The sequence below is a fragment of the Corvus hawaiiensis genome, chromosome 35 (genome assembly GCF_020740725.1).
Source record: "Corvus hawaiiensis isolate bCorHaw1 chromosome 35, bCorHaw1.pri.cur, whole genome shotgun sequence".
In the NCBI taxonomy this organism is placed as follows: Eukaryota; Metazoa; Chordata; class Aves; order Passeriformes; family Corvidae; genus Corvus; species Corvus hawaiiensis.
In genome coordinates this window covers 341,558-366,935 of record NC_063247.1, presented here as the reverse complement: position 1 = coordinate 366,935, position 25,378 = coordinate 341,558, and the positions used below count along the sequence as shown (strand labels likewise).

Below are 25,378 nucleotides of genomic sequence, written 5' to 3'. Positions count from 1 at the left end.
CAAAGATTCATGCCCTATTCCCACAAGACAGCCTCTAAGCAGCGGGGAGCTGACCAGTGTATACTCCTTCCCAAGGCTGTTCAAGGCTGCCAGCAAGCAGGTGCCTTGCAAGCCTGTTTTCAGCCGGAGGCCCCGTCAGGGGTACTTCTGCAACAGCCCTGGGGTGCCCAAGCCCTGCTGGGGTATCCTATATTCCACAAGGAATTCCTTTACATTCTCCCTTCCTTTCCCATCAATCCCCAGCTGCCAGCCCCTGCCCCCATCAGCTTGGGGGTCCCAATCCCCCCTTTTGACCCTTTCCCAACCCTTTTCACACAATCCTCCCAATCCCCGGCCCCCTCCTACTCAGTTTTGAGATCCCACCTTTCCCAATCCCGAATTTCTAAGCTTTCCCACACCTCTCCCATCACCCCCAGTTCTCAGCCCCTTTCCCATTCTTGCTTTAGGGGGTCCCACTCCCCCTCCAACTCATTTTATGGGTCCCACACACCCATTTTCCCTCCTCTCCCCAACTTTCCCACCATACCCGGACTCCTCTTCCCACCCCATCAGCTCACCTGAGAGCTCCATGCCTGTTGCTGGGAGGGCTCCCAGCACCACCAGTGCCACCAGTATGGCCCCAGCTGCCCCATCCCCAGCACTGGGCAGATGCTGAAACCTCCCCTCTCCCTTAATTCTGTTCCCAGGGGGCACTGGGGGTGAGGGGGGGCCCCAGGTGGGGAGCTCTGGGTGTGGCAGATCCACCTGGCACCTGGGCAGTCATCAGCGAGAAAAGCTCAGAGTGGCTGAAAATTGTTTAGTGACTTCTTTGATTGGCTGAGGAAAGGCCCAGGAGCTGAGATAAGGACCAGGAGAGCTCCTGCCCCGATCACCAGCATGGAAAAACAGACCCAGTCTGGGGACAGGGATTGCATTTATTAGCAATGAAATCAGAGCACGAGAATGAGAAGTGAAATAAATCTCTCAAACATTCCCCCCAACCATGGGGATCATCTGGAACAGGGGTCACCAGGTCTCTGCCCAACGGGGGTCACTGTGCATCACCCCACATGGATCCTCTGCTGCGAGATGAAGTTGGAGCTCTTCCTGCACTTGGGGCACTCGCAGGGCTTCCCTTACTGGTGGCACTGTTGGTGTGTGGTCAAGTGAGAGCTCCTGGAGAAGCTCTTCCCGCACTCGGGACACTTGTAGGGCCTCTCCCCGGTGTGGATCTTCTGGTGGCAGATAAGGTGATTGCTCCGGCTGAAGCTCTTCCCACACTCAGGACACTCGTAGGGCCTCTCCCTGCTGTGGATGCATTTGTGCCTGGTGAGGTCAGAGTTGTACCTAAAGCTCTACCCGCAGTCGGGGCAGCGGAAGGGCCTCTCATCTGTGTGAATCCGCTGGTGCAGGAGGAGACTGGAGCTGGTCTGAAACCTCTTCCCACACTCCTCACACTCATAGGGCCGTTTCCTAGTGTGGATCATCTGGTGGCGAATCAGGTAGGCGCTCGTACTGAAGCTCTTCCCACATTCCAAGCACTTGAAGCGTTTCTCCCTAGCATGACACTGCTCGTGGACCACCAGGTTTGAGCTCTGGCTGGATCTCCAGCCGCCATCCCGGCACAGGGTGGGTCTTTCCTCCTCACAGCTGCCTGGGCTGCGTTTGCAGCCCCTCCTCCTGTGGGATCTCCGGTGGTATTCCTCCCAGCTGGATTCCTGTGATGTGGAGCTACTCAAAACGGCCTCTTCCACCAGGTTCTGCCGCGGGGATTTGTCCTCCCTGGGCTCTGTCCTCAGCTCCTTGTCTGGGGGAGGAAGGACAAGGAGAGGATGGCATTTGCCTCCGTGCCACAGGGAAGGGGAAGGAGATCCCCCCAGTCCGTCACCAGCAGGACAGCATCGGCATCAAGGTTGTCCTGCAGCTGGGGGTGATGCTGGGCTGGGAGATGGAGCAGGAGAGAGGGGGAAACGGGCAGGGACTTCCTCCTCACCTGCCTGGGTGTCCTGGAGCATCTTCCTCTTCCTCACAGCCTCCTCCTCCATCTGGACAAAGGTTTGGGAGTGGGAAATCCTGGTGTGGAGAGAAAAACAAGGCGTGAGTGTGATGGTTTAGGGGTTCCTCCTGCCCAAGTCCTTCTCTAGAAGTCACCGGCTGTATCATGACTGTAAAATCCTCTCAAACACCATGCTGGTTTTACCTGGCATGAGAAATGAACCCCACTGATCTGCCCCAAGAGAGATTAAGGTAGGAGTTACAATTCACCAAAGAGATGACAAGAAATACCATGATACAGCTGTAACCCACCAAGGCTGAGTATAACCAGGCACCCTGGGACAAGAGCAGAACGGTGCTGGTTAGTTCCTGTGCTGAGCACCACCTGGTCCCGCTGCATGCAAAGCAAAAGGAAAGAAAACCTGTTGGTCAGAGTGGTGGACACAGTCCTGTCCAAGTGATGGGAGCAGTCTTGTCAACAGCAGTGGTCACAGTCCTCTTGGAGTCCTGCTCCTGCCCTGGATCTGTTAAGTGTTGCCAGAAGGCCCCAAACCCAGATTTTATATGCTCAGGTTCAGGTGGGAACGCTCAGCCCCTCCCCCAGGGCGGGCAGTTTCACAATGGAATGATGTCATCCTGGGAGTCATGGGATATTTTGGGAGCCTTGATGGTCTCAGTCCTTGCAGCTGCCCATTGTGCTGGGGCCATTCAGTCCATGATGGCCCATCAGCAGAGGTGAGCCCTCAGGCTGGGTGGGACTGTGCTGCTGCTACCCCGGAGGGAGTTATCACAGCTGAGTCATTGGTGTGCAGAAAAAGAAACACTGCCCTGCCTCCCAGGGTTTGCCTCTCCTTCCTTATCTCATTTAACAGCCAGCTCCTCATAGCCTGAGGGGTCGGGGGTGCACTGGGCAGCTCCTGCAAACGACCCATCATGAACAGCTCTTCAGAAATGAGATAAGGGGAGTGGAATGCACAGTTTGGTCCCACCCACAGAGGGCTAAAGTGGCCCCCTGCTCCTGTCAGCAGCACAGGCTGGCAGGCAGATGGCATTGTAAGGTCTTGCTCCACTTGGCTTTCAGCCCAGTAACCCACGGGCAGGGTCCCTTCCCACCCCAGTCCTGCTGGGGTTCTGGCAGAGACTCGCTTCCCTTTCCTTCCTCCCTCTGCTTCCAGCTGGGAATGTGCTGGGAAATGTCCAGCAAAGCAGCCTTTGCTGTCTGCTCTGGGAGCCCACCCAGCTGCTGGACCTTGTCCCCTGGCCCTGCACAGCTCCCGTGGGAGGCACGGCAGGACCAGAACCCTGCGAGCCTCGGCAATGCCCCTCTGGGATCCACGGCACACCCTCCAGGGATCTGGAATTCCAGTTCCCAGCAAGGAGAAGATGTTCTGCCCTTGAAGGCAAAGCTCTCAGGAAGGAGCCAGAAGCCAAGTGCAGCAAGATCTTACAGTGACATTTCACTGCCAGCCTTCATCACCTCACCCATGGTTGTTTTAGCTGGTGGATTGGGAACAAAATCAGAGGAGGGCCTTTGGTGGGAGCTGCCCTGGGTCCAGAGAGACACTGAGAGACAAACAGAGCAGGCAAAGAAAGGCAGAAGAGGAAGGAGGACACAAATACAGCCAGCTGAGAAGGTGGCACTTTGGAAACCAGACCGGAACTGACTGAAAATGAACGTGACAGAAAGAAATAATTTGGAATTTTGATTTCCTATCAAAATACCATTTCCTGCCTTTCTCACAAACCTCCTCCTGCTGTCATTCTGCAGGGCTTTCACAAAGTGCTCTGCTCTGAGTGGATGTTCCAGGCTGCAGACACAAGGAAACCCGGAATGGGCTTCTTCCTGCTCCTGGGGAGTTTGACATCCTCACCTGAGGAGATGAGGAGGCGCCAGAAGAAAAGGGCAGCTGGGGTTCACCCTTCCACAGGAATAAGAGGGGGAAAGTCTCTCGTCCTCTCTGTTGCTGCTCCCACAGGGATGTGAAAGCTGATCCCAGACCCCCAAGGGTCACATTCAGGGCTGCCTTCCCACAATGCTCACGTGGAATGGAGGGGCAGCGTGGCAGCACCTGGATCTTGGACCACCCAGCTGCCCCCCATGTTTGGAGGTGCCTGAGGAGGGCTGGGACGGTGCCAGGGACATCCTGCAGTGACACCTCAGCTGTCCTGCTCTGCGTGTGCTCAGTCCCAAACCTCACTCTGATCCTGATCTCAATCTCCCTCCACGTTTAGACAAACTCACCGTCCTGTGTTTAATCTCATCCCAGTCCCAGAATCGTCTAGCCCCAGACCCAATCCCAACCCCAGCCCTAAAGCCAATCCTACATTTAGCCTTAACCCCAATCCCAGCTGTAATCCAAATCTCAGCCCTAACTCCAACCCCAGCCCCAATCCCAGCCCCTTCCTAAACCCTCAGCCCCAAACCAAATCCCACGTTTAGCCCGAGCTGCAATCCCGGCTGCAATTCCAGCCCCTGCCCCAGCCTCCAGCGTTATCCCAAATCCCACGTTCAGCCCTAACTCCAAACCCAGCCCCAATTCCAAATCTAACCCAAACCCCAACCCCAGTGCCAAATTTAGCCCTAACTCCAGCCTCAACACCAGCCCCGGCCCAAACTCCAGTCCCACATTTAGCTCTGTGACCGCCTCTGAGATCCACACGTAAGAATAGACAAAGCCCGGGAAGAGCCCTCTCTCCTTTCCGGAGCTGGGACCGCAGGATGCTGCGGGCCCCTGCTGGGCCAGGCCAGGCTGGGCCACGGCCATGCTGGAGCCGATGGGCCCTGGTCCACCCGCGGAACCCCCCCAGGGCCCTGCTATGTGCAGACGCGCTCCCCCTCTCCAGTGTGGCCAAGATTCAGCTGAAGCTGCCCTGCTGCCCGGCAAAAGATCATGTGAGCAACAGCGATAAGTGTCATTCCAGCTGCAAGGCCTGGGTGACATTAACCCTTTTAGTGCTGTGAAGAGCTGAAAACCTGAGGGAAGAGAAAGAGGAGAGGCTTAAAGCTGAAATTCTGTTGGAAAGCTATGATGTATCAGAGCACCCGTTGTAATTTCATGAAGGCATGGGGGGTGGAGCGTTCAACTTGTGCTTGAGAGCAAAAGCACCTGCGCTGAGATAGGCAGATGCTGAAGCAGCTGTAATTTCATGAGAAGTTTGAATAGGGAGAGATGGAAGCGATGAGGACTTTTGCTCCAAATGGAAAAGGAGAAGACCTCAGTTCCTAGAGATGCTCCCAGAGATAGTCCTAGAGATGAAGATGAGGAAGACCCTTTGCTCCCAGGGAAGGAGAAGGGCCTGTGTTCTTAGAGATGAAATGCTCCCAGAGATGGGTGAAGAGAACTTCTGTTTCTGGATGGCTCAACCTTAAAATTGCACCCCAGTAGCTCAAGATTGGACCCTCAAAAGCAGTTGTGGGAAAAGCTGCAGGTTGTGGGAGGGGACTCTCACATGATGCGAGCAGAGAACCAACCCGGGCGGCTGTCTCGTTGTGATAATGTTTTCATAGCATGGGCAAGAGAGACTCCTCTTCCTAAATGGACTGAACAAGGTTATTATGGAAGTGGTAAACAGACTGAACATCTCAAGGGTTGTCTTTTTACATTGTCAGTGGGAGAAGGGAGGAAGGTGGGCAGAGGAGGAGAGTTCGGAAAGTATGGTATAATTTTTTTTTTTTCCCCCTCTTTTAGGTCTGTTCATAAACCTCTTTAAATTCTTTCAAGTTTGGTGCCTGCTTTGCATTTCTCCTAATTCTTACCTCTCAGCAGATAAACAGTAATGAGTATTTTGGACCAAACCACTACATACGGGCAATGGGCAAAAAGCCCTTCCTGACAAAGTTTCAGCCGTGAACCACAACATTTCAGTCTCTCAGCAGCCCCCAGAGCATCCCCCGTGTTGCCAGATGGAAAATCCTCTGTGCCGGGTGGGCTGCCACAAGGCTCATTCCTCAAACCTGTCTTGGGGCTGAGTCAGGGATGCAGTATCCCATGATGGTTTGTGCTTAGCGGGTGGGAAACTTCTGTTCCTGTGGTGGGGTTTGTTCTGTTCTGCTCTCTCTGTATTTTATAGTAAAGAGCTGTTCGTCCTTTTCCTGCATTTTTGCTTGGGTGCCCTGTAATTTTAGAATTGAATCCACGGGGATCATCGGGGCACTGCTGGGCCCCATGGAACCAAGGGGCCGGTGTGCTTCTGAGTGGCCCCATGGATCCAAGGAGACCATTGTGCTCCTGCAGGTCCTCATGGAGTTGCAGAGTCCATTGTGACACTGCTGGGCCCCATGGTGCCAAGGACACCTTTGTGACACTGAGGGGCTCCATGGAGCCAAGGACACCTTTGTGACGCTGCTGGGCCCCATGGAGCCAAGGGAACATGGAACAGCTCTGGCTGGCTTGGCCTCCTGGTGGCCACCTGACAGCTCCAGCTGATCTTGGAATGTTGAGAGTCACTTCTCATCTGCCCCTGGAGCTCTGGGGCTCCGTGCTTTCCTTCCTATGGAACAGATCCGTCCTTCTCCTCCAGGGGCCATGGCCAAAACTGAGATTCCTCTTCCAAATTTCTGTGTATCCAAGGACTGTTCCCAGATGAAACGTGCCAGGACAATCAGATCTGCCTGCCTTGGCCTCCCAGGGACCCCCTCTCCTCTGCCTTCGTGACACTGAAATCTGTTTGGCGTCAGGCAGCTCCGCAGACAATCCCGCTTCCTTCGGGGCTGCTGTTGCCCCTGTGCCCACTGCCCCGCAAAAGAACAGGCTGCCCTGTGGGGGAACAAACGCTGCTTCTCCTGGGGAAAGCCTCAGCGAGGGCTCAGTTTGCCGTTGGTCATTGCGGTGACTGCAGGAAAGGGACACCCCACCATGGGGCATTTCTTGGTCAGCTCCAGACATAAAGAGTGGGAAACTGTCTGAGACTCGGGTTGTGGCCTCGAAGCCGCCACTGTGGTTTGCAGGGAGCTGCAGGGCGGCATGGCCCTGGCTGTGCCCGGGAGCGCTCACTTTGGAGGTGGTGTCGGATCTGATGGGGACAAGGGGTACCCTGTGGGGCTGGGGGTGGCCTTGAGAGTCTCCATGGCACTGAGGGGGAGCTCCATTGATGGGGGTTGGTGTCCTGGACTGAGGGGCTGTAGCGGGTTAGGTTTGCTCCCGGGCGGAAACACCAATTTAGTGTAGTGGTTTGGTCCAAAATACTCATTACTGTTTATCTGCTGAGAGATAAGAATTAGGAGAAATGCAAAGCAGGCACCAAACTTGAAAGAATATAAAGAAGTTTACGAACAGACCTAAAAGAAGGAAAAAAAAAATTATACCATACCTTCAGAACTCTCCTCCTCTGCCCACCTTCCTCCCTTCTCCCACTGACAATGTGAAAAGACAACCCTTAAGATGTTCAGTCTGTTTACCACTGCCATAATAAGCTTGTTCAGTCCATTTAGAAAGAGAAGTCCCTTCTTGCTCGTGCTATGAAAACAGTATCACAACGAGACAGCCGCCCACTTGCAAATATTGTTCAGTCCATTTAGGAAGAGGAGTCTCTCTGCCTGCATGTGAGCCCCTTCCCCCGACTTGCAGCTTGTTCACACACAGATAGCAATTGGTTTTCCCGCGTTTGAGGGTCCACTCTTGAAGTTTTTTGGGGTACAATTTTAAGGTTGAGCCGTTCAGAAACAAAAAACAGAGGCCCTTCTCCTTCCCTGGGAGCAAAGGGTCTTCCTCATCTTCATCTCTAGGACTATCTCTGGGAGCATCTCTAGGAACTGAGGTTTTCTCCTTTCCCATTTGGAGCAAAAGCCCTCATCGCTTCCATCTCTCCCTGTCCAAACTTCTCATGAAATTACAGCGGCGTCAGCATCTGCCTATCTCAGCGCAGGTGCTTTTGCTTACGAGCTGAACACTCCACCCCCCATATCTTCATGGAATTACAACGGGATACTCTGATATATCATAGCTTCACAACAGAATTTCAGCTTTAAGCATCTCCTCTCTCTCTTCCCTCAGGTTTTCAGCTCTTCACAGCAATAAAAAGGGTTAATCTCACCTTGGCCTTGCAGCTTTGCAGCTGGAATGTTGAATTTTTCTTATCGCAGTGGAGAGGGGGGAGAGCCAAGCCGCTCTGGCTGCCCACGGCAAGGCAGTAGGGGGGGGGTTCCACGGCTGGAACAGGTCCATCGACTCCAGGATGGCCGTGGCCCGGCCCGGCCTGACCCGAGCAGGATCGGGCCGGGCCCGCCGGCCCCCACAACGGGGCCTGCAGCCACCTGCCCCAGCACTGGAATCAAGAGAGAGCTTGGGGGGGAGTTTGTCTATTCTTTAGTGTGGATCACAGAGGCGGTCACAACTTTAAGTGGCTTAAAGAATTGTCCATATTCAAACTGGCTAGCTGATAGGTTCTATCAGGTCCCAGAGGAAACTGTAAGCACCCCTTAGCAAGGACATCCCTTCCGGGACTATGCTTGCTAACCTATGACAGGGGCCATAGAGGGTTGGGAGAGCTGTACCTGGCCAGGGGAATGTGTGTGAGGGGACAGCAGTGACGTCTTGGCCGGGGCTGCAGCCAGGGGTGCCCAGGGCTGTCCTGCAGAGCAGGGTCCTGCAGCCCAGGGCGCTGTGCTGGGGCAGGGACTCTGCTGCCTGCCAGGGGCAGCTCTCAGCCGGCCCGGGGAGCTGCTGCCAGCGCTGGGGGAGGAGCTGTGGAGGGAAGGAGCCACCCTGAGCAGGGCAGGTGCTGCTGCTGAGAGCTGCTGCCTGGGGCAGGGCTGCTCCCAGCTCCAACCAGCCTGGGCACAGCTCCGGAGGCACTTCCCAAAAGAAGGAAAGCCAGCGATTGCTGTCAAGATCAGGAGCGTTCCTGAGCCTGTTTGGATTTCCTACTTGGAGCAGGATGGGAAGGTTGTGGGATGAGAGAAGCAGAACAGGAGTTGTAATCGCAGAATGACAGAACATTCTGAGTCTCTGCTATTGTCCTTGTTATTGTTATTATTATTACTCCTCTGATATTGTCACTGCTATCTGGTGCTCTCAGGGGGGCTCTGGGATCTGCAGCAGCTGAGCCAGGCTCTGCCCTTGGGATTCCTGACAGACAGGGCTGTCCATGGGAATGGGGTGTCCAAGCTTCCCTGTGCCCTGTGGGGCTGTGGGCAAAGCAGTCCATGGGAAAGGGGAATGAGCTGAGCCTCCCTCCCTGAGATACCATCGTGGGTACACCCAGAGCTCCCCTCACGGTGTCCTTCCAAGCTCTGAGCTGCCCTCCTGGGTGCAAATCTGTGCCAGAGCCTCTCCGAGTCCCCTGAATGTCCCCCGGGGAAGTGCAGAGATGCCACCGCTGAGGAAATGCTGCTGGGTTTGCCAAGGGCAGCGTGAGTGTCCCTGGCAGAAGGGGGTGCTGAGCCCTTGCTCAGAGACCTTTAGAGAGGGTGAGACATTCAGGGATGCCTCTGCTCTGGGCAGGCTCTGGTTTATCCCAGGGTGAGCCGGGAGTGTGATTGTGCTCTGCCTGCAGCCAAAGGGGCAAGCCCAGGGCAGTTGGGGACAAGCCCATGCAGCCCCTCAGCTTGCCCTGAGCCACAGGGAATCCTTTGCCTCTCACCTCTCTCAGTGGCAAACGTGGAGTGCAGCAGAAATGCTGGGGATTTCTGACCCCAGAGAACCAGGAATGATGTGTGGGTAGGAAAACATTTCCTAAAACTCGCTCCTGCATCCCTGTCCTGTGGAACGGAGAGTAAAACTGCTACCAAGCCTTTCTAGGAGGGATTGCACTGACAAATCCTGACTCTCCAGCCTTGTCCCTCTGCCACACGGCCACAAACCCAGGGCAGCGGGCAGGGATGGCTCCTCGAGAGCCCCCACGCTCAGGCCTGGCTGCTCCTGGCACACTCAGACAGCACAAGGGGAGCTCAGGCAGGGAACTGGGTGAAGGTTTTCCCAGAGCAGGAACAAGGGTGGGGCAGTCCCAGCGGGACAGTGTGCAGGGAATGGCACAGGTTTGGCTCCAAGCAGCCTGTCCTGACTTGTCACTGGCCTTTCTCCATGAACAGGTGCCCATGGCCAGACACAGCAATGTCCAACAGCAGCTCCATCAGCCCCTTCCTCCTGCTGCCATTGGCAGACACGCGGCAGCTGCAGCTCCTGCACTTCTGCCTCTTCCTGGGCATCTCCCTGGCTGCCCTCCTGGGCAACGGCCTCATCATCAGCGCCGGAGCCTGCGGCCAGCACCTGCACAGCCCCATGTTCTTCTTCCTGCTCAGCCTGGCCCTCACCGACCTGGGCTCCAGCTGCACCACTGTCCCCAAGGCCATGCACAATTCCCTCTGGGGCACCAGGCACATCTCCTACACAGCATGTGCTGCTCAGGTGTTTCTGATTGTCTTCTTCCTTGGAACAGAGGATTTCCTCCTCACCATCATGTGCTACGAGCGCTACGTGTCCATCTGCAAAGCCCTGCACTACGGGACCCTCCTGGGCAGCAGAGCTTGTGCCCACATGGCAGCAGCTGCCTGGGCCAGTGCCTTTCTCACTGCTCTGCTGCACACGGCCAATACATTTTCCCTGCCCCTGTGCCAGGGCAATGCCCTGGGCCAGTTCTTCTGTGAAATCCCACACATCCTCAGGCTCTCCTGCTCAGACACATACCTGAGGGAATTTGGGCTTCTTGCTTTTAGTACTTTTCCTTTTTTGGGTTGTTTTGTGTTCATGCTTTTCTCCTATGTGCAGATCTCCAGGGCCGTGCTGAGGATCCCCTCTGAGCAGGGCCGGCACAAAGCCTTTTCCACGTGCCTCCCTCACCTGGCCGTGCTCTCTCTGTTTATCAGCACGGGCACATTTGCTCACCTAAAGCCCCCCTCCACCTCGTCCCCATCCCTGGATGTGGTGGTGTCAGTTCTGTTCTCGGTGGTGCCTCCAGCCCTGAAGCCCCTCATCTACAGCCTGAGGAACCAGGAGCTCAAGGATGCCCTGAGGAAAATGATGACTGTATCTTTTCAGAAGGAATAAACTCTCTCTTTTCTGCTCCAGAACCTTCAGAATGTAACTCTTTACAATCTCAGCTTTTTTTTTCCTATTTGTCCACTTTATCATTGGTGCCTTCTTTTCTTCTTTTTCTAGTGTTATACTGTTTTTTATAAAATCCTGTAGTACTGCTCTTAGCAGTTCTACATGAACATCTGCCTTTCTTTGGAAACACAAAGACTTTCAGGAGGCTTCTTCCCTGTGCATTTGAATAAAAATTAGTGTCTGCCCTGACTTGTGTGTCCAAGGTTTGTTCCTCAGCCCTTCTCTGGCTCTGCAGGGGCAGTGCCTGTGGGCACAGCTGGAGGGAAGAGACTCCCAGCACAGCAGCACAGTCAGGGACAATGGCCCTGCCTCTTCCCACCTCTGCTCTTCCCAGCCCATGGAACCCAGTGTCCATTGTGACACAGCAGGGCCTCATGGAACCCAGAACATCTTTATGATGCAATGGAATCTCATGGATCCAAGGGCCAATTGTTCTAGAGAGGGGCCTCATGGAACACCAGGGCCACAAAAACATTGCCGGGCCTAGTAGAAAGAAGGCGCCTGGGGGAGGGCACTTGGACACTGTCTCTTGCAGCAGACTCTGGGTCTGGGGCATCACTTGGCATCACGTGCAGTCCTGTGGAGCAAGGCCTCAGGAATAATTTTGGGAGCACTTTGGGAGGTCTTTGATGGATTATGACAGCCCCTCAGCTGCCTCTCATGTGAATGTCCCGTGGATATGGCCTTTCCAGTGTTGGAGGTTTCACAGCTGGGCCAGTTTGTGTAAGGGAGGATGGGTGTTCGGTGCCAGTGACCAGAGGTAGCACCACAGACCTGAAACCTCCTCGTCCCCCCTCAGTGGCAAGGGAGTCTGTGTAAACCTGGCCTCTGTGGACTGTGGTCTCCTCCCCCCCAAACCCAGCCAGGCATAATTTGGTGCTGTTTGGTTTTCTTGTGGATGCGTTCTTTTCCCTCAGCCTTGATTACTTCTGCCTAGAACCTGAGATGATTGCACAATAGTGTCCCCTTTATCTAAGCTCTGTGACTGAACTCCCAGTCCAAAGTGCCAGTCAGGCATCTTCAAGGAGAGGTGGGCTTCTGTGGCTGTAGCTTCTCGATACAGTTTTTGCTAGAATGGGCAAAACTCCTTCATAACAATGTTTGAGGCATGAACCATTTCAGTCCCTGACAACTTTATGCCTTGGTTCCACGAGGTTCCATAACCTCACTATGGACTCAGTCTTGAGCTGCATTAGGCCTCGCTCTGTCACACTGGATGCTTAATTGCATGTGGTTCCATTTGGTGGCTGTGGTCTCCTGGTTCCATGAGGCTCCGCTGTGGCACGTTGGCGCCTTGGTCCATGAGATTCCATAGAGTCACAATGGACTCCTGTGTTCACATAGGCTCTGTGGTGTCACATCAGAGCCTTGGTTCCATGAGTGGAAGAACCCACCTTTTGGCACGCTCTAAGCATATCTGGTACGTCGCAAGTGTGCAGGTTATGAACAGCGAGCAATGCTTTTCTGCAGTCTTCATTTGCATTTACAAAGCAAGCTGCTGCAACAGAATAGCTCTGGCCTCATCGTTACCGGCTCTCCGGGAGAGCGTGGCTTGCGTTCTGTCCAGGAACTGTACAAATAACTCCGCCGGGCCCTGTAAGATCTTAGCAAAAGACACGTTAGCATCAATACCCATCCCCGAGAGTCGCCGCAGGGCTTGCCGGGCTAGGCGGGTGATGATATCATATACGTCACACGGATAGCCTGTCTGCGCTGTAGGGACTGCGTACGGACCCTCTCCGGTCAGCTGTGCGGCAACGATGGGTGGATTTCTGTCTCGCAGCACTCGCTGCTTTGGACTCCAGCTCGTACTGGAGCTCCAACATGTCCGGCACGGCAGCGCTCAATGGTGGAGTCACTTCATTCAAGGCACGATAGTCCACAGTCAATCTCCATTCCCCGTCAGACTTGCGCACAGACCAAATGGGGCTGTTGAAGGGTGAGTGGGTCTTGCTGACCACCCATTGGCTCTCCAGCTCACGGATCATCGTGTGGCTGGGAATTACGGCATCTCTATTTGTTCGGTACTGCCGGCGATGCACTGTTGAGGTGGCCATTGGCACTCAGTGCTCTTCTACTTTCAGGAGCCCAACTGCAGAAGGATTCTTGGTTAGCCCAGGCAAGCTGTTCAATTGCCTAATGCCCTCTGCCTCCACAGCAGATTCCAAAGGCCCACCTGAATCCCTTCAGGTCTTTGAAATACCCACTCCGGAGAAAGTCTATGCCCAGAATACACTGGGCCCCTGGGCCAGTCACAATGAGATGTTTCTTGCACTCTTGTCCAGTTAGGCTCCCGTCGGCTTCAAGCAGGGTACACTGCTGCCATCCCCCTGCCACTCCAGAAGTAGAAACCGGCTCTGCCCCGATGTGTCGCAATGGAATCAAGGTGCACGGCACGTCCGTGTCAACCAAGGCTTCCTATTTCTGTGGTTCTGATGTGCCAGGCCATCGGACCCACACTGTCCAAAAGACACGATTTTCTCTGGCCTCTACCTGGCTAGAGGCAGGGCCCCTCAAGTCCTGGTTATCATTGGAAACTCTTGCTACTTCCCTTCTGGTAGAACTTCCTCTCTCAGCATTACCATCCTTCAATTCATGCACCCGTGCTGCCAGGACAGAAGTTGGTTTTCCATCCCACCTCCTCATGTCTTCCCCACTGTCACACAGGAAGAACCATAGTTCAGCTCTTGGGGTGTACCCGCTCTCCCTAGCTGTGGGACATCTGCTTCTGGTAACAGGGCCCCAGGTCTGCACTGATGCGATTTGGAGAAGGCCCTCTTTCAGCTCCTTCCTGACTTTCTGATGAGTCTTGTCCATTCCATCTTCCATCTTCTGTATGGTCTCTGACAGACTCTTTTCCACAGCTGCGATTCTTGCTTCTGTTGGGCCGTGCACAGTGTCTGCATACGCCCGGAGCCTCCTCACCAGAGAACTCACTGTCTCGTCCCCGTCATTCCACGTCATCATTGCCAAAGCAGGGGCGTATTCTGGTGGCGCATGTCGTGCAAGTTTCAGCCGCATCACCGGTGTACATTTTACCATGTCAGGGCTCCTAATTGCTTGGTCATCTGAGAATATGATCTCTATCACTGCCAGTTCCCTCAGGCGTTGGATCCATGGTCTGGCAAGGGTTTAGCTGCAGCTGGAGATCTTCCCGGCACAGGCATCTTTCCTTCACACTTCTTAAGAACCGTGTCCAGATACTGAGAGCTTCAAGGGCCCCTTGTCATCCCTTGGTCAATACTTAGATCAAGTGACAGGGACCCCAAATGCCTCGCTTCAGTGCCATCCAGAATTGTACTATCACCTGCAGAGTCCCAGATTCGGACCATCCAACTTCATATAGTTTCATCAGGCCGCTGGGTGTAATCCTTCCTCAGGGTACGAGGGCCCTCTATGGACAGGACTCGGTAATGATTTCAGGTTCCACTTCCTCTTCTGGCTGTGAAGGTCCTGGCTGCTCATCATCATCCACCGGGCAAATGGATTTGGCTTTGTGTTTCTTTCTCTGGACAGGGGCAATTGTTGTTGGTTTAGGCTCCCCATCTGCTTTAGCTGCAGCTGGAGTGATTGGGGCGTCTGCTGGCTTATTCTCCTGCCCCTCTGGCTGTATCTTCTGCCCTACAGAATCCAGCAGTGTGCGGTAAGCGTTAGCCAGGACCCAGCACATGACAATGAGCTTTTCCTTTTCATCAGTGTTGTTATTGCAGTTTTCCTTCAGCTACTTCCCCACCTCAGCTGGATTCTGAATTCGTTCAGGGGGGAAGTTCCAGGCTACTGGGTCAGAAGAGTGCTTCAGGGTCAGGCCTATGTCCTCCCATACCCCACAGCACTTTGGATTTTCTGCAACTGGGGCAGGTGTCTGGGCAACTCCTCTGGAGATCTCAGCCCTTTTTTTAGACAAGCTGGAGACCACATAGAGAAACCCTGCTAGATAACATAACAAGGAGGTGGCATCTTTGACGTCCAGGGGAAACTGGACACTTTCAAAAGGTGACGTGCCAGATCTGAAGGGGAAGAAGAAGATGAAGGGCTGGGAGTTATCATCCCCTGCTTTTCCCCTAACAAACTGGGTGTAATTGCTAATACATTCCAAAAGGAAACTACCAAGGCCAGAATGGGAAAACAACATGACATACACCTTCTCCATGGCTTCCATTACTTCAGCCAAACTTCGATGAATCACTACCACCAGGCATATTAAAATGGCAGTGCTGATTCTTCATCCTGACTTATAAAAGTGTAAGCCAGGGACCCGACTGCCCATAGCTGTGGACGTGTACTTATGGCTAGCTTCCACAGAAAAATTATTAAATCAAGCAGCATGGTCTTACTGCTGTACCTCAATACAAAAGTGATTCAAACCAAAATGGTTTTGATTATTTTTTCCACTTCCACGTGCCCCTTAAGTTGGGCGCCAAATTTATGTCTTGGTTTTGGAGACGAGACTTCAGCAGGAAACACTCTGGAATGAGTGTCTCCTCCAAAGGGAAAAGGCCCTCCCCTTTCCTCCACCAGTAAGACAAGTGGGTCACAAGAACTGGAAGTGGGAAATAAACCTCAAACTGTTTATTAGAAAAAAACAAAGCAGGGTAGAACAGGGGAAAAAAACCCCCGAAATACAACAAATTCCCAGAGAGGGAACAGACACATGGGCTCAGACCAGCCAGGGCCACCCCGCGGGCCCACCAGGGCCAACTCACAGGCTCCCTGGACCGTAGGGAAGGGAGGCAGTGAGGCAAGGGGAGGGAAGAGAAAAAGAACAAGAAAAACCAACAGAACCATTTTCCAGCTAGCCAGAACACCAAAAACCCAAGGAGCCACACAACATTCCCGGCGCACTCCGTCCCAGGCCCTGCCGAGACCCCGGAGCCCCCGAGCCGTTGGGCTCTAGCTGTTGAACCGACCCGCACACGGGCCCCGTGGATCCGGCCCCACCCCTGGGTCCATCCTAAAGACACAGCGTCCTTGGGCATTGAGCGGAGGGTTAAGGAATAAAGCAGCCTCATAACATCACCCCAGGACAGTGTTCCAGTAGCGGGCCTGTTTCTCCCCATACAGTGTGTCCCCCACGCAGTGCCCCACCTTGCTGTCCAAGTGCAGGAGCTGCTCCAGGCTGTAGCTGAACCTCACCACCAACCTTGCCTGTTTGGTACCATTAATGAAGCGACACTCGGACTTTACCATGTGCTGGAAGAGCCCTGTGTAAGCAGGACACAGGTCAGGAGGTGCTCCCCCAGCAGCCCCCAGCACCCTACAGCAAGCCAAGAGCTCAGGGAGCCACCCTGGATCCCCACTCCACAGCCCCTTGCTCCACAGCCACCATGGGACCTTCCTTCCCAAAGTCCCACCCTCATTTCCACCCTTTTTCCATTTACTCCCCTCCTTTCCCATCAATCCCCATTTGCCAGACCCTGCCCCCATCAGTTTGGGGGTCCCAGTCCCCACTTTTGACCCTTTCCTAACCCTTTTCACACAATCCTCCCAATCCCCAGCCCCCCCCGCTCAGTTTTGGGATCCCACCCTTCCCATTCCCTAATTTCTAAGCTTTCCCATTCCTCTCCCATCATCCCCCAGTCCTCAGCCCCCTTCCCGTTCTTGCTTTAGGGGGCCCCACTCCCCCTCCAACTCATTTTATGGGTCCCACACACCCATTTTCCCTCCTCTCCCCACCTTCCCCACCATACCCGAGTCCTCTTCCACCCCCTCGGCTCACCTGAGAGCTCCATGCCTGTGGCCAGGGGGGCTCCCAGCACCACCAGTGCCACCAGTATGGCCCCAGCTGCCCCATCCCCAGCACTTGGCAGGTGCTGAAACCTCCCCTCTCCCTTAATTCTGCTCCCGGGGGGCACTGGGGTTGAGGAGGGGCCCAGGTGGGGAGCTCTGGGTGCGGCAGATCCACCTGGCACCTGGGCAGTCATCAGCGAGAAAAGCTCAGAGTGGCTAAAAATTGTTTAGTGACTTCTTTGATTGGCTGAGGAAAGGCCCAGGAGCTGAGCTAAGGACCAGGAGAGCTCCCGCCCCGATCACCAGCATGGAAAAACAGACCCAGTCTGGGGACAGGGATTGCATTTATTAGCAATGAAATCAGAGTACGAGAATGAGAAGTGAAATAAATCTCTCAAACATTCCCTGCAACCATGGGGATCATCTGGAACAGGGGTCACCAGGTCTCTGCCCAACGGGGGTCACTGTGCATCACCCCACATGGATCCTCTGCTGCGAGATGAAGTTGGAGCTCTTCCTACACTTGGGGCACTTGCAGGGCTTCCCTTACTGGTGGCTCTGTTGGTGTGTGGTCAAGTGAGAGCTCCTGGAGAAGCTCTTCCCGCACTCGGGACACTCATAGGGCCTCTCCCCGGTGTGGATCTTCTGGTGGCAGATAAGGTGATTGCTCTGGCTGAAGCTCTTCCCACACTCAGGACACTCGTAGGGGCTCTCCCCAGTGTGGATGCTTTTGTGCCTGGTGAGGTCGGAGTTGTACCTGAAGCATTTCCCGCAGTCGGGGCAGTGGAAGGGCCTCTCATCTGTGTGAATCCGCTGGTGCAGGAGGAGACTGAAGCTGGTCTGAAACCTCTTCCCACACTCCCCACACTCGTAGGGCCGTTTCCTAGTGTGGATCATCTGGTGGCGAATCAGGTAGGCGCTCGTACTGAAGCTCTTCCCACATTCCCCACACACATAGAGCCTCTCCCCTGTGTGGACCTGGCGGTGGCGGATCAGGTGGGAGCTTGTGCTGAAGCTCTTCCCACATTCTCCACACACATAGGGCCGTTCCCCGGTGTGGATCATCTGGTGATAGATCACGTTGGTGCTCTGGCTGAAGCTCTTCCCACATTCCAAGCATTTGAAGTGTTTCTCCCTAGCATGACACTGCTCGTGGACCACCAGGTTTGAGCTCTGGCTGGATCTCCGGCCGCCATCCCGGCACAGGGTGGGTCTTTCCTCCTCACAGCTCCCTGGGCTGCATTTGCAGCCCCTCCTCCTGTGGGATCTCCGGTGGTATTCCTCCCCGTTGGATTCCTGCGCCGTGGAGCTGCTCAAAATGGCCTCTTCCACCAGGTTCTGCCGCGGGGATTTGTCCTCCCTGGGCTCTGTCCTCAGCTCTTTGTCTGGGGGAGGAAGGACAAGGAGAGGATGGGATTTGCCTGCGTGCCACAGGGAAGGGGAAGGAGATCCCCCCAGTCCGTCCCCGGCAGGACGGCGTCGGCAGCGGGGTTGTCCTGCAGCTGGGGGTGATACTGGGCTGGGAGATGGAGCAGGAGAGAGGGGGAAACGGGCAGGGACTTCCTCCTCACCTGCCTGGGTGTCTTGGGGCATCTTCCTCTTCCTCACAGCCTCCTCCTCCATCTGGACAAAGGTTTGGGAGTGGGAAATCCTGGTTTGGAGGGAAAAACAAGGCGTGAGTGTGATGGTTTAGGGGTTCCTCCTGCCCAAGTCCTTCTCTAGAAGTCACCGGGCGTATCATGACTGTAAAATCCTCTCAAACACCGTGCTGGTTTTACCTGGCATGAGAAATGAACCCCACTGATCTGCCTCAAGAGAGATTAAGGTGGGAGTTACAATTCACCAAAGAGTTGACAAGAAATACCATGATACAGCTGTAACCCACAAAGGCTGAGTATAACCAGGCACCCTGGGACAAGAACAGAACGGTGGTGGTTAGTTCCTGTGCTGAGCACCACCTGGTCCCGCTGCATGCAAAGCAAAAGGAAAGAAAACAAAACCTGTTGGTCAGAGTGGTGGACACAGTCCTGTCCAAGTGATGGCAGCAGTCTTGTCAACAGCGGTGGTCACAGTCCTCTTGGAGTTCTGCTCCTGCCCTGGATCTGTTAAGTGTTGCCAGAAGGCCCCAAACCCAGATTTTATATGCTCAGGTTCAGGTGGGAATGCTCAGCCCCTCCCCCAGGGCGGGCAGTTTCACAATGGAACGATGTCATCCTGGGAGTCATGGGATATTTTGGGAGCCTTGATGGTCTCAGTCCTTGCAGCTGCCCATTGTGCTGGGGCCATTCAGTCCATGATGGCCCATCAGCAGAGGTGAGCCCTCAGGCTGGGTGGGACTGTGCTGCTGCTACCCCGGAGGGAGTTATCACAGCTGAGTCATTGGTGTGCAGAAAAAGAAACACTGCCCTGCCTCCCAGGGTTTGCCTCTCCTTCCTTATCTCATTTAACAGCCAGCTCCTCATAGCCTGAGGGGTCGGGGGTGCACTGGGCAGCTCCTGCAAACGACCCATCATGAACAGCTCATCAGAAATGAGATAAGGGGAGTGGAATGCACAGTTTGGTCCCACCCACAGAGGGCTAAAGTGGCCCCCTGCTCCTGTCAGCAGCACAGGCTGGCAGGCAGATGGCATTGTAAGGTCTTGCTCCACTTGGCTTTCAGCCCAGTAACCCACAGGCAGGGTCCCTTCCCACCCCAGTCCTTCCGGGCTTCTTGCAGGGACTCGCTTCCCTTTCCTTCCTCCCTCTGCTTCCAGCTGGGAATGTGCTGGGAAATGGCCAGCAAAGCAGCCTTTGCTGTCTGCTCTGGGAGCCCACCCAGCTGCTGGACCTTGTCCCCTGGCCCTGCACAGCTCCCGTGGGAGGCACGGCAGGACCAGAACCCTGTGAGCCTCGGGAATGCCCCTCTGGGATCCACGGCACACCCTCCAGGGATCTGGAATTCCAGTTCCCAGCAAGGAGAAGATGTTCCTGCCCTTGAAGGCAAAGCTCTCAGGAAGGAGCCAGAAGCCAAGTGCAGCAAGATCTTACAGTGACATTTCACTGCCAGCCTTCATCACCTCACCCATGGTTGTTTTAGCTGGTGGATTGGGAACAAAATCAGGGGAGGGCCTTTGGTGGGAGCTGCCCTGGGTCCAGAGAGACACTGAGAGACAAACAGAGCAGGCAAAGAAAGGCAGAAGAGGAAGGAGGACACAAATACAGTCAGCTGAGAAGGTGGCACTCTGGAAACCAGACCAGAACTGACTGAAAATGAATGTGACAGAAAGAAATAATTTGGAATTTTGATTTCCTATCAAAATACCATTTCCTGCCTTTCTCACAAACCTCCTCCTGCTGTCATTCTGCAGGGCTTTCATAAAGTGCTCTGCTCTGAGTGGATGTTCCAGGCTGCAGACACAAGGAAACCCAGAATGGGCTTCTTCCTGCTCCTGGGGAGTTTGACATCCTCACCTGAGGAGATGAGGAGGCGCCAGAAGAAAAGGGCAGCTGGGCTTCACCCTTCCACAGGAATAAGAGGGGGAAAGTCTCTCGTCCTCTCTGTCGCTGCTCCCACAGGGATGTGAAGGCTGATCCCAGACCCCCAAGGGTCACATTCAGGGCTGCCTTCCCGCAATGCTCACGTGGAATGGAGGGGCAGCGTGGCAGCACCTGGATCTTGGACCACCCAGCTGCCCCCCATGTTTGGAGGTGCCTGAGGAGGGCTGGGACGGTGCCAGGGACATCCTGCAATGACACCACAGCTGTCCCGCTCTGCGTGTGCTCAGTCCCAAACCTCACCCTGATCCTGATCTCAATCTCACACCACGTTTAGACAAACTCACCGTCCCGTGTTTAATCTCATCCCATTCCCAGAATCATCTTGCCCCAGTCCCAATCCCAACCCCAGCCCTAAAGCCAATCCTACATTTAGCCTTAACCCCAATCCCAGCTGTAATCCAAATCTCAGCCCTAACTCCAACCCCAGCCCCAATCCCAGCCCCTTCCTAAGCCCTCAGCCCCAAACCAAATCCCCCGTTTAGCCCGAGCTGCAATCCCGGCTGCAATTCCAGCCCCTGCCCCAGCCTCCAGCATTATCCCAAATCCCATGTTCAGCTCTAATTCCAAACCCAGCCCCAATTCCAACTCTAACCCCAACCCCAGTGCCAAATTTAGCCCTAACTCCAGCCTCAACACCAGCCCCAGTCCACACTCCAGTCCCACATTTAGCTCTGTGACCGCCTCTGTGATCCACACGTAAGAATAGACAAAGCCCGGGCAGAGCTCTCTCTCGTTTCTGGCGCTGGGACAGGTGGCTGCGGGTCTCATGCAGGGCCCAGCAAGCCTGGCCCGGGCCCTGCTGGGCCAGGCCAGGCTGGGCCACGGCCATCCTGGAGCCGATGGGCCCTGGTCCACCCGCGGAACCCCCCCAGGGCCCTGCTATGTGCAGACGCGCTCCCCCTCTCCAGTGTGGCCAAGATTCAGCTGAAGCTGCCCTGCTGCCCGGCAAAAGATCATGTGAGCAACAGCGATAAGCGACATTCCAGCTGCAAGGCCTGGGTGACATTAACCCTTTTAGTGCTGTGAAGAGCTGAAAACCTGAGGGAAGAGAAAGAGGAGAGGCTTAAAGCTGAAATTCTGTTGGAAAGCTATGATGTATCAGAGCACCCGTTGTAATTTCATGAAGGCATGGGGGGTGGAGCGTTCAACTTGTACTTGAGAGCAAAAGCACCTGCGCTGAGATAGGCAGATGCTGAAGCAGCTGTAATTTCATGAGAAGTTTGAATAGGGAGAGATGGAAGCGATGAGGACTTTTGCTCCAAATGGAAAAGGAGAAGACCTCAGTTCCTAGAGATGCTCCCAGAGATAGTCCTAGAGATGAAGATGAGGAAGACCCTTTGCTCCTAGGGAAGGAGAAGGGCCTGTGTTCTTAGAGATGAAATGCTCCCAGAGATGGGTGAAGAGAACTTCTGTTTCTGGACGGCTCAACCTTAAAATTGCACCCCAGTAGCTCAAGATTGGACCCTCAAAAGCGGTTCTGGGAAAAGCTGCAGGTTGTGGGAGGGGACTCTCACATGATGCGAGCAGAGAACCAACCCGGGCGGCTGTCTCGTTGTGATAATGTTTTCATAGCATGGGCAAGAGAGACTCCTCTTCCTAAATGGACTGAACAAGGTTATTATGGAAGTGGTAAACAGACTGAACATCTCAAGGGTTGTCTTTTTACATTGCCAGTGGGCGAAGGGAGAAAGGTCGGGGGGGGGGGAGGAGAAGTATTCTGAAGGTGTGGTATGACTTTTTTCTTCTTTTAGGTCTGTTCATAAACTTGTTTATATTCTTTCAAGTTTGGTGCCTGCTTTGCATTTCTCCTAATTCTTATCTCTCAGTAGATAAACAGTAATGAGTATTTTGGACCAAACCACTACACACCTTTAGCCCTGACCCCACTCCCAGCTCTAAGCCCACCCTCAGCCCTGCCCCCAGCCCCCTCTCAGCCTAATCCAGCTCAAATTCTGGTTTCAGTGCAACCCCTCCCCCACCCCATTCCTGGCCCCGCCCCTGCCTGAAGCCACGCCCACCCCATCCCTCTCAGAACCTGCGCCCTCTCGGCCAACCACGTTTCTTTCTCATCTTCTTTGCTCCGCCCCTCATTATTTGTTCCTCGGCATCCATTGGCTGCTGCCACGGGGGGGGGTGGGGCTCCCATGCCCATATAAAGGGGCGATCGGGGCCGCTGTTTAGTGCGGGATCCGGTGCTGCTGCGGCGCAGAGGAGTGGGGAGAGAGGAGTCGAGCAGTGGGAGAGGAGCGGGGTGAGCGGAGTGGAGTGGGAAGAGTGCAGGGGTGAGAGCCGAGTGGAGAAGACAGAGCCGAGTGGAGCTCCGCGCCCTTGGCCCCGAAACGCGGGAACCCCGCGACCAGCTCAGGCTGGAGGGTGTGTGGGTGGTTGGGGGGAGGTGGGAGCGGCGCCCGCCCCCGTGGGCCTGATCACAGCACAATGTGGAGGGGAATCCCCAGCCCAGCTCCCTCGTGCCCCAAGCCGCCGCTGCGCCCCGTGTCGCCGTCACCGGTAACGGGTGCGTGGGCCGGACACCAGCGGCCGCAGCGAGCAGAGCGAGAGGGACGGAGAGCTCCCTCCCCGAGGGTGCAGACACGGAGAGCCCCACGCACCTCCACATACGGATGGAGGACAAAGGACACCCCCGGCTCTCCCCAAAGGGGAGAAGGACAGAGACCCCCTGGCCCACCCAGAATGGAAGTGGATGGACACCACTGTGGTTCCCCTCATGGTTCCCCCAAGGGTGAGGAAGATGTAGACCCCCTTGGGCCCCCTAAAGGGGAAGATGACAGAGACCTGTCTGTGGCCTTTCCCCTGGGCCAGAAGGATGGAGACCACCCCAAGCCCCTCCAAAGGTAAAGAGGATGGAGACCACCCCCAGACTCCTCCCTAAAGAGGAAGAGGATGGAGGCCTCCCTGGGGCAAGAAGAACAGGGACCACTAGGGTTGCCCCAAAGGTAAGGAGGAGGCAGAATCCCCCAGGGCGACGAGGACAGAGAGCACCCCTGTCCCCTGCAAAGGTGAGGAGAATGGAGTCCAGCTACTGTCCTCCCAAAGGAAAGGAGGATGGGGATACCTTGGCCCCCACAAATGGGAGGAGGACAGAGACAACGCTTGCCCCACATTTGGGATAGGAGCACAGCAATCCCCCCCAATCCATCCCATGGGAGAGGAGGATGCACAGCCCGGGGTTGTCTCTGTCCCTCTCCTACCTGGGGAGTCCTGGGGGGGGTCTCCAAGCCGCTCTTGTCTGGGAACGATTGGGGGGTGGGGATGGTCTCTGTCCCTCTCACCCCACTCGGTGCCCGGTGAGGGTCTCTGTCCATCTCCCCTTGGGATTCTCGGGAGGTGCTTGTGGGGCTTTGGGGGTGTCTCTGTCGTTCTCACCCCAATGGTGCTTGGGCAGGGTCACCCCAGGGGTGAGAGGGAAAGAGACCCCCCCGGCCTCCCCAGGTATGAGAAGGTTGGAGAGCCCCTGAGCACACTCAGCAGTGAGAAGGACACAGAGCTCCTGGTCCCCAGCCCTGCACAAGCATTCCCTGGGACGAGAGGGATGGAGATACCCGGAGCATCCCCAAGGGTTAAAGGGACAGGCAATAACCCCTCAGGAGTGCCCTGGAGTGAGAGGAACAGGGACCACCCCTCGGGAATGTCCTGGGGTGAGAGGGACTTGGACAACCCCACCAAGCCCCTCCCCAGCATCCCCCAAGGAGAGAGACACAGAGACCCCTTGAGCATCCCCTGGGCACCAGACAAAATAAACTTGGCAGAAATCAAACTTTACCTAAAATGCTTGGAGCAATGTTTGCTCTTCCCACAAGTCACTTGTGATGAAAACGCAAACAAACCCCAAGCATGAATGAACCAACAGCACAAGCAGTTATGGTGGCAATTCAAAGGTCCAGCGGTTCCCGCACAGCTCCAGCTCAGCTGCTGGCAGGTTCCTGTAAAAGAAAAATTCAGCCCGGTACAGATGATTTAAAGGAAGGATAAACTCTGTGTAGCTGTCACAGAGGTGACAGGGATAGAGAAAAATGATTCACATATTTGGCAAAGGTCCCCAGCCTGTGAAAGAGAAAAAGGGGGGAGAGCAAGGGAGTGACAGGGACAGAGACCTCCCCTGGGGAGGGGCGAGTGTGACACTGTCCCCTGTGTGTGTGGCCTTCCTGGGGTGGGGGTTTCACACCGGAGCCAGTCTGGGTAAGGGGGGTGGTGTTCACTCCCCCTGGGCAGGGGTTACCCCACACCCCCAAACTCTCCTCCAGCCCCCTTGGTTGGGGGATGGGGGTGCAAACCTGGCCTCAGCAAATGGGTCAGGGCTGATTTTCAGGACAGCCCTGGCCTTGGCTTTCTGGTGGATTCATTTGTTGGGGAAGATGAAACAGGAAAGCCTTATAAATATGATTGCCTGACAAAAGATTTTGGGAATATGAAAACTACAGGCGACGTCGAAATGAAAGCCACTTTTGAAATACCAAGTCTTAGTTACTGAACAACTGGAAAACAATGGTATGGCCGACTGAAGGTAAACCCCTCTTGATTGAACAATACCCTCTGCTTGCAGGCAGGTCCAAGGGTCAGAGCAGACCCTGCTAGCTCAGCAGAAGGGGTCCAAAGAGTAGTTTTTAGAAGTTAAGATGTAACACTCTATGGTAATATAAGAACTCTTATAGGCTGTATGTAAATGCTATAGGATTTGTATCTTGTATTAGATTGGTTAGTGACAATTAGAATATTCAGTACAGAAGATGATTTATTGTATTGTAACCAGGACTTCACCATTCCATTCCATTCCATTCCACTCTTACACACTCTTATTACTTCTTCTTCACTCTCATTCCTCTCGCTCTCTCTCTCTCTTACCCGCTTACTCTCTTGCTCTCTTGGGCCTGCTCAGAGCTGCCAGCTGTGAGCTCTAAGCAGTGCCCCTATACCCACGCCCTTTGCAATAAACCGCATGTCCCAAGATCTGCTTATAGAGATCTCCCGTCCGTAACCTACATTCATTCTCCTCCCTCAGCCTTGTTTCCTTCTCCCTAGACCTGAGATCCCTGGGTAAGAGTCCCCTTTCCCTGATCTCAAGGTCCCTTAGCTCAACT

General features: G+C 54.8%; 3 protein-coding genes across 3 annotated transcripts in view; 2 read left to right on the top strand and 1 right to left on the bottom strand.

The window, feature by feature from the left end:
- Nucleotides 1-25,378, top strand: part of LOC125318998 (zinc finger protein 91-like) — a 156,655-nt gene that overhangs the window by 51,110 nt on the left and 80,167 nt on the right. The window contains 1 exon segment of the mRNA XM_048289961.1: nucleotides 8,298-8,313. Coding sequence (XP_048145918.1) covers nucleotides 8,298-8,313 — 16 coding nt within the window.
- Nucleotides 10,026-10,958, top strand: LOC125319011 (olfactory receptor 14J1-like). Its single transcript, XM_048289976.1, has one exon. It carries the CDS (start codon nucleotides 10,026-10,028, stop codon nucleotides 10,956-10,958), a length of 933 nt encoding a protein of 310 aa, XP_048145933.1.
- The window catches only part of LOC125319000 (zinc finger protein 850-like), a 74,220-nt gene continuing 65,917 nt past the window's right edge, over nucleotides 17,076-25,378 (bottom strand). The window contains exon 7 of the mRNA XM_048289962.1: nucleotides 17,076-17,880. Within this exon, the coding sequence (XP_048145919.1) occupies nucleotides 17,292-17,880 (589 nt within the window). The 3' untranslated portion in view covers nucleotides 17,076-17,291. The remainder of the gene's footprint in view (nucleotides 17,881-25,378) is intronic.

Excerpts from the sequence above, each read along its gene's own strand:
- LOC125319011 (XM_048289976.1), top strand. The coding sequence starts at position 10,026 with ATGTCCAACAGCAGCTCCATCAGCCCCTTCCTCCTGCTGCCATTGGCA.